This window comes from Priapulus caudatus, unplaced genomic scaffold (assembly GCF_000485595.1).
Source record: "Priapulus caudatus unplaced genomic scaffold, Priapulus_caudatus-5.0.1 Scaffold3372, whole genome shotgun sequence".
NCBI classification, from domain to species: domain Eukaryota; kingdom Metazoa; phylum Priapulida; class Priapulimorpha; order Priapulimorphida; family Priapulidae; genus Priapulus; species Priapulus caudatus.
The window spans coordinates 7,383-16,067 of NW_014580433.1; the positions used below are offsets into that span (position 1 = coordinate 7,383).

At 44.9% G+C, this 8,685-nt stretch overlaps 1 protein-coding gene across 1 annotated transcript; it reads right to left on the minus strand.

Annotated features, from left to right (window-relative positions):
- Nucleotides 1–283: 283 nt before the first annotated feature.
- Nucleotides 284–1,559, minus strand: LOC106819410 (jerky protein homolog-like). The gene has a single exon (XM_014824052.1). It carries the CDS (start codon nt 1,544–1,546, stop codon nt 284–286), a length of 1,263 nt encoding a protein of 420 aa, XP_014679538.1. The 5' UTR covers nt 1,547–1,559.
- Between the last annotated feature and the right edge of the window lie 7,126 nt (nt 1,560–8,685).

Below are 8,685 nucleotides of genomic sequence, written 5' to 3' on the forward strand. Positions count from 1 at the left end.
TTCCTCTAACTCTTGTCTCCCTTTTCTCTCTCTCTCTCTCTCCCCCTCTCTCGCCAACTTTCCTCTTTCTCTCTCTAATTCTCGTCATCTCTCTCTCCCTCTATATCTGTCTCCCCCTCATTCTCTCCCCATCTCTCTAACTCTCCTACTACTCTCTCTCTCTCTCTCTCTCTCTCTCTCTGTGTGTGTCTCTAACGACCCCGGGCATCTCGTATAATCCTTCTTGTGTAATAATAACATCTCGTACATCCTTTGTGGATTAGAACACTGATGCAGCCTGCCATCATCCCGCACATTCTTGTTGTGTAGCCCCAACCTCTGTCGCCTGATCATGTGCTGCTTCTAGACCAAGATTTAGCTTCCGCCAACACTTGCTGATTGTGTTAGCTTTGACAGCATTCCATGCTTCAGCTGACATGTAGACTGCGTCCTTGATTGTTAAGGATTTGATGAAATTCAAGATGCCTTCGCTGGAATTGTCAGGCTCAGAGAGGATCTTTTTGACGAGGTTCTTGCGGTAGATTCTCTTTGTCGTCTCCAGAATTCCCTGGTAAATAGGCTGCAAGAGTGGAGCGGTATTGGGTGGTAGAAAGACGCATCGGATTTGACCATCTTCTGATGTCATCTCTCCAGCATATGGATGCAAATGGGAGTTGTCTATGAGCAGAATTGCCTTTGCTGGAAGACCTTTCAGTGTCAGATGGCGGCGAACAGCAAGAACGAAATAGTGTTTGAACCACTGGTTGAAGATATCGCTATCCATACATGCGTTCTTCTGGTTTTTGTAGGTGACAGGAAGGGCAGCCATGTTGACATTCTTGAAACATTTTGGTTTCTTCGATTTGCCGATCAGCAAGAGGGGCAATTTGTGGGTACCAGTGGCATTGAACGTTGCCAGGAGAGTGAGGCGATCCTTGCTCTTCTTGCTCCCTGGTGCTGTCTTCTCTCTCGGTCCAACGAGCGTGCGGTGTGGCAATACCTTAAAATACAAGCCTGTCTCATTGCAGTTATAAATCTGCTCCCTAGAGAGTTCTCCATCGGCAATGATTTCTTCAAGTTGGTTGAGGAATAAGTCAACTGCGTGCGGATTTGTAGAGAGAATTTCCCCCTGCACGGATCGACCACGGATTCCATGCCGCTCCTTGAACTTCTGTAGCCATCCACATGATGCCTTGAAATCTGGGTTCCCGCCAGTGCCGTCACGAAGACAGATTTTGTTGAATTTTAGCGCCTGTGCTTTAATAAATTCGCCAGAAAGGGGCGTATTGCTAGCACGCTGCTGAAGAAACCAGCAGTAAGTTGCTTGATCCACGGCTTCGTTAATTGCAGACCTCATCACCTTGCGTTTTGCAGCGACCTCAAACACTGCGGTTTCAGAAACGAATTTCTTGAGTGTGTCTCTCTGTTTAAAAATATCAGAGACTGTACTGGTTCCTATCCCGAATTCTTCTGCAATTCTCGCTTGCGTAGCACCATTCTCTAGCCTACGAATGATATCAAGCTTCTGCTCAACTTTCAAAACGACACGTTTGCGTTTTGGAGGCATAGCAAATTTAACACGCTTCGATGAGAAAAAGTGTATGTAACGCCTAGCGCAGACTTGCGACTTTTGGTTGCTCGTCGCTGCAACCTGCAACCGCAAAACGCTGCACCGCGTGTGCGCATGCAAGCGACTGTTGTTACAGTAGCAGCAGTAGCAGCAGCAGCAGCAGTAGTAGTAGTAGTAGTAGTAGTAGTAGCAGCAGCAGCAGTAGCAGTAGCAATAGTAGCAGCAGCCGCAGCAGCAGCAACAGCAGTAGTAGCAGCAGCAGTAGCAGCAGCAGCAGCAGCAGTAGTAGTAGTACAGTCCGACTTCCTTTATCCGGCCACGTCGGGACCGGCACCCATCCAGATATGCGATTTGGCCAGATATGAGAGTTATGCTCAAACACAGCATTTCTGTGCAGTTCAGTAGAGTTCATGCATGTGATAATGTATTTACTCGTTGCTATGATTATTTGTAACAAACTGTCGTGTTTCATGGTTTATATGAAATGGAACCTATACTTCGGTTTATGTTTGTTTCTTTTATGCTGAGATCTAGGGCTGTAACGATCGATACACTCGCGTATTCGGTGCACCGAATATTGTTGTTGGACGATACGTATTCGTTATTCGCGTCGTCGTTTTGCGATTACTGACGAATACAAATAATATAAATAGAACCTACATGTAATTGAACAAATCTTTTTTAAACTGCAATTCTACGCCGATTTGCTCGAATTCTGAATGTCGTTTGCAGCTTTCCCCGTGAACGCACCTAGACTGGTACCCGTCCCTTCTCACACGTCGAGAACGCCGGAACGTGTATCTTACTATCTCGTGTAACTCGCCCTATATCGAGCGTGTGAGAAGGGACGGATACTAGGGATGCAGCGGTATACCGGTATTGCGATATTATTGCGGTGTAATATTTTTGAGTTATCTTACCGTAACCAGCTCAATACCGTGGTTTTCTTGTTGACGTGATATACACGTGTACAGTGATGTCACGAAAATCTGACACAGCCATGGCGCGTCTTTCCAGCCATGTGCGCGGCAGCGGCGCCTTTGATTGAAGTACGGAGCTCGATCGATCGCGAGTGCGATCCGTTCGCGAGGGATCGATAGCGATCCCTATTATCTACTTCTGATATATATATAATATTCATTAATGTAGCGTGTGGTCTAATCATGTAGGGAGTGTAATATGCTGCAGCGTGATCTGCAAGAATATGTGTCATCTCCCTCGGGTGAACATACCAGCTTATGAGCGAGTGGGGAATATACGTACCAGCTATATAGTGTCTGTAATTCCAGGCACCATTATTAGGCTCAGATTATTCATAAATAATCATGACCCTTGCATGAACCCTTGAAACATTTATGGCGTTTTAGACTAATGAGCTCATAATTATGTACGTTTATGTAATTATAACCTTTTACTTCGTCATCTTTGACATTCTGGTAACCCAGGAATATAACCTCTGTTTGGAGGAGACAACGGGGAGCTGCTCCCCATAGATTTGAAGGAACAGAAAGACAAAAACTAACGAAAAAACTAAACGAACGAACACTTTTATCGACAGTGACCTCAGCCATGTTCTCGCAGCAAAATGCATAGATATACCTACAGTGAGCTCGTCGATGTTGTAAAAATTCACTACAACCCATTTGTATTGCTACTTTCATAACATTTCTCCTGCAAATCTAAACAGTCTTACGAAACTAGTACGTTCGAATGTTTACAGTGTTTACACATCCGGGACACAGCCGAGCCGATTGCAGTTTTCATTAACAGTTATTTTGTATTCGATGTTTGTTCAGTACAATATTGTGAAATTTGTTTAAATCATATGTTATCTACATCATCGTCAATCGTCAATCAGAAAACAAATATAGTGTTTTCTTTCCTAGAACTATTTGCGCTAACGTACGCAAGCCTGCTGTTAGCGTTCTAGTTAAGATTTGTGTTAACATTGACTTTTTATCATAATCCGTCGACAGAAATGTGGTAAAGTTACAATTTACTCAGACGCAGTGTACAGAGGACTAATCTAAGAGAAAATGTTAATATTACGACAAATGTTAAAACTAATTTTGTTTCGGACAACGGGGCCCCCTGGCGATTCCCTAGGATACGCTGCTATACCATGCCTTGCTATCGCTACCCTGCTACACCTAGGTCGTCCACTGGCTATACTATCCTGGTGCATACAGGGTAATGATGTAGATACCCTGGTACATCCGCGGTCTTCCTATGGATATACGCTGGCAAACTATTTATATTATATTTCATTTACATTTTATTGTTTTTCCTCGCAATTTCTCGAATCTCCATGGTATTTGTCGTTTTTTCTGTCGTTTCTGCGTGCTAGGGGAGTGCGATGAATCTGCATAATAAGCGAGAACTGAGAATTGAGAGATGGAAATAAAAATAACGAGAGAGATTAGATGGCTGTCATGCAATCATGTTAATTTTATCGCGACTGTTTTTTTATTTCTCTTCGTACTCATTTTGACGTTCACTTATGATTTAATATTCTACATTTATTTTTTTATCAGAGGCTAATTTAGTGATTGACGAGTGGATTGAAATATTTAAAAAACCAACTAAGGAAAGTAGAACAATGAATTCCTGATTATTTATATGAAATTTGGTTTATCGTTATTTCTGTAAATGACATCATTATTTGATTTGCTCGTGCGTTTAAGCACGTCTTTCTCTCTCTCTCTCTCTCTTTCTCCGTCACTTTCTCTTTCGCTCTCTCTTACTCTCGCCCTGTGTGTGTGTGTGTGTGTGTGTGTGTGTGTGTGTGTGTGTGTGTGTGTGTGTGTGTGTGGGTGTTGCGTTGTGTGTGTGTTTGTGTGTGTGTGTGTGTGTGTGTGCTGTGTGTGTGTGTGTGTGTGTGTGGTGTGTGTGTGTGGTGTGTGTATGCCGCTTCTCCCTGGCCCTCCTTCTCACCGCCTTCTGCGTTTTTCCTGTCTTCTCTCTCTCTTATCTGTCTCTTATTCCTCTCTTTCTCGTACCCCCTCCTTTACGCAGCTATCGCACTATCCCTTCTATCACTATTTCTTTCCTTCCTCTCGCTTCACCCTTCACTCCTCTGACTCTCTCTCTCTCTGTCCTGGCTACTCTCCTCTCTCTCGCTCTTTCTCTCTATAAATTTCTTTCTTCCTCTTCGTCTCTGCACTCCCTCTCTCTCTCTCCTCTCTCACTCTCTATCTCTCTCTCTCTCTCTCTCTCTCTCTGTCGGTCACTCTCTCTCGCTGGCTGCCTCGTCATCTCGTCTCGTTTCTCTGCTCGTCTCCTCTCTCCCCCTCTTCTTTTCTCGTCTCCTGTCGTCTCGTCGCAGCGGCGTTTCTCCACTCGCTCCCTGCTCTGTCTGCTTTCGTCATCCATGCCTCTCACTCCTTCTCTCTCTCTTCTCATCTCTCTCTCCTCTCTTCTCTCTCTCTCTCTCTTCTCTCCAGGCTCTCTTCTCTGCCTCTACTCTCAGGCACGCACCTCAAGCGAGTGTAAGGAAACTTTAATTCTGAGCACTGTGTCATTCTATCGAGCGCGCAGCGCAGAGCGACGTGTGTAGTCCCGTCTAACTCCAAATAAAGACTGTTACGACTCCATTCGCACATGTTTTCCACACGTTTAGCTGTGATTGGAGATAAAGAAGAGTAGCGAGCGAGAGTGGAGGAGACGGAGAAGCGAGAAGGAGAGATCTCCCGCCTCTCTATCTCTCTCACGGTTCCCCCTCTCAGCCTCTCTCTCACAGGGTTCTTAATGCCTTGTCATTCCTATGGCGCGGACACAGCGACGTGTGGCTAGACTCAAACAAACAAAGGCGTCAAATTGTTCATTAAATAAGTTCATTTGGTTGGTAAGACTAATAGTATATTATATACAGGGTTAATTTTTACTCAACGTTGAAGATATGTGAATATCGTAAATTGTACGCGAGAGTATTGGTAAGCAAATCGTAAATTGTTATTCGCTGGTTTTAGCGCTTTTCACGGCGTTTGCTCGTGATCGGAGAGGAGAGAGAAGAGCACTGACGAAGGAGGCGGCAGAGGAAGAGGCGAGGAGAGGTGAAAGGGGGTGTGGGAGAGACAGAGAGAGGGAGAGAGCACGAGCAAGAGCAAGATCACCAGCGAGAGAGAGGAAGGGACAGGGAGAGAGAACACCAGGAGAGAGATAAAGCGATGAGAGAGAAGAGAGAAGGAGAGAGAGAGAGAGAGAGAGATGAGAGAGACGAGAGTGAGATATGAGAGAGAGAGATATGAAAGAGAGCGAGAGCGACAGAGAGAGATAGAGATAGAGAGGAGAGATGAGAAGAGAGAGTGAATTAAGAAGAGAGTAGAGAGATTAACGACCGCCATGGTAGGGTTTAAAATGTGGCACATGAAAGAGATGTAGCGTGTGCGCTTGTCAGTCTCACTGGCTTGTTGTATAATTTGACAGCGTAGACAGGCGAGCAGCGAGCAACAAACGAGCAGGCAACAGGCACCAGCAGGCTAACAGAAGTGCAGCAGCTAGTAGTAGTAGGCAGGTCAAGCAGCAGTAGCAACAGCAGCAGGCACTCAGCAGCAGTAGCAGTAGCAGTAGCAGGCAGCAGAGCAGTAGCTGTAGTAGTAAGTAGTAGAGTAGTTGTAGTAGTTAGTAATAGTAGTATGCAGTAGCAGTGCAGTAGCAGTAGCAGTAGCAGTAGAGTAGCAGTAGCAGTAGCAGTAGCAGTAGCAGTAGCAAGCAGGCGCAGCAGCAGCAGCAGGCAGCACGCAGGCAGCAGTACGCAGCAGTAGCAGCAGTAGCACAAGAGCACAGACAGCAGCAGTACGGAGCAGCAGTAGTATAGTACAGTCCGGACTTCTCTTATCCGGCAGCCGTCGCACCCAGTCGCGGATATGTGATTGTGGGCCTGGATGATGAGAGTTTAATGGGGCTTCAAAGGGGGACGAACACGACAGAATTTCTGTGCAGTTCACAGTAGGGTTATGCATGGATAAGATGTTATATACTCGTTGCTATGATTATTTGTAACAAACTGGTCGGATTTTAATGGTTTAACTGCAAATGGATAATAAATGAAAATAAACAGAAGATTTACAACCTCGGTTTATGTTTGTTTCTGTGTGCTGAGATCTAGGGCTGTACGATGCGAAGATACGCTCGCGTATTCGCGTGCAGCCGATGATGGTTTTTGGTTCGATCGATCGTATTCGTTACATTCGCGTGCTCTATTCGAATACTGACGAATAAAATTAATACCTACGAGCACCGGATGGGGAGAGACAGCAGCCTCCGCCAAGGCAGGGGGGGGCTCAATTCTCTGACTGTGAAAATTTTTTTGGATTAATTAATGTAATTGAGTCGCCGGATGCGCCACCACAAGATGAATCAATTCTAAGTTACCCCCCCGTTCTTCTGACCCTAATCCTGGAAAAATTAATTATTAATTGGATCCGGATCACCCACTGAGAATGTAATCAGATTGCTAAGCTACCCCATTTCTGACCTACTGCCTGGAAAATTTTTATTAATAATTTAATAATTAATTTAATTTGGATCCGGATTCACGTCCCCACCAAATCTCATCAATTTATAAATTAACGGATTTCTGACCGCTATGCCTGAAATTTATATGACTAATCCGTCCATAACCTTTTCAGTTGAGGCTGTACACGCGGGGGTGGCGCTGGGCACAACACCAACAAGACACAGCGCGCGGTGAAAACATAACCTCCTGGCCAACCCTTGCGGAGGTAAAATGGAACCCGTACATTATGGAAAAAATCTTTTTTAACTGCAATTCTTACGGCCGGCAATTTGCTCGAATTCTGAATGTCTTCAACACGACCGCACACACAACACACACACACACAACACACACACGACACATCACACAAACACGACACACACACACACAACACACCCACACACACACAGACACATCCACACACACCACAACACACATTCAACCCTACGCCCTTTGTTCATTTATATATATATATATATCTTTTAATTCCTCTGGCTAGTTTTTACAGCATCAACAAGTGATACGTATTCGTGAAATATTCGTATTCGCCATGCTAATATAATATCGCGTGATAACGTATCGTATTCGTGACCTACGTGTATTTGTTACAGCCCTACAGTGTGATCGTTTGTCAGAAAGATTGCTAGCAGACGCCTATTCACTGGCATTGGTACTGGTTAGCAAGCTAATGGTGTATGGTGAACTGAAGTTTGTACGGAAAATGTCACGGAATAGCAATGTTTACAACCCACAAGGCGTAGATTCAACCTCAATATATATTTGATGAAATAACTCTTATAAGTGAATAAATTCTATGAATCATACACGTGTCTTAAAAGAATTTCGGAAACTGGGAACATGACGGTAGAAGCACCGGCCAGCCGGTCGTTTAATCTCCATTTTCGACTGACTCACATAAGACGTAGATGGCGCAAGACCACGACACTACAAGGTACACTGCACATGTACTTTTTTTCAAAATTAGTCGTTCACTAATAAGAAATCTGTCACTTTCCGCTGACGAAATGTCCTCTTTCTTGCTGCCAGATCACGGATGTTTTTCAGAAGCATGAGTGAGTTGATCGGCTTCTGCTTGTCTCTCAAGCCAACACATCAACTTTGTGGCCATGTCAGTTGCCTCTGCATTTGTGGCACGTCAGCTTCCTCCGGCGTTTCAGATTCAGTGTCATCTCATCATCATCACAATCGTTGCTCTGCTCCACAACTGAATCCAAAATCTTTTGATCATTGAGTGTTCCCATCCAGGATCATTTCTGTCGCACTCCATCCACTCCTGGATTTCTTCAGTTAAACATACACGACTGCCAGGGAGCTGATGACGGAGGCTGCCACCACCTCATCGCCTTCTTGTTGTGTAGCACCGACGTCTTCATCACCTTCTTGTTGTGTAGCACCGACGTCTTCGTCACATTCTTGTTGTGTAAAGCAGACCCCCCCCCACCCTCTGTCGGCCTGATATTGGCTGGCTTCTAGACCAAGAATTTAAGCTTCCGCAACACCTTTGGCTGATTTGTGTTAGCTTTGACAGCATTCGCATGCTTCGCTGACATGTAGCATGCCGTCCTTGATTTGTTAGATTTGATGAAATTCAAGATGGCCTTTCGTGGAATTGTCCAGG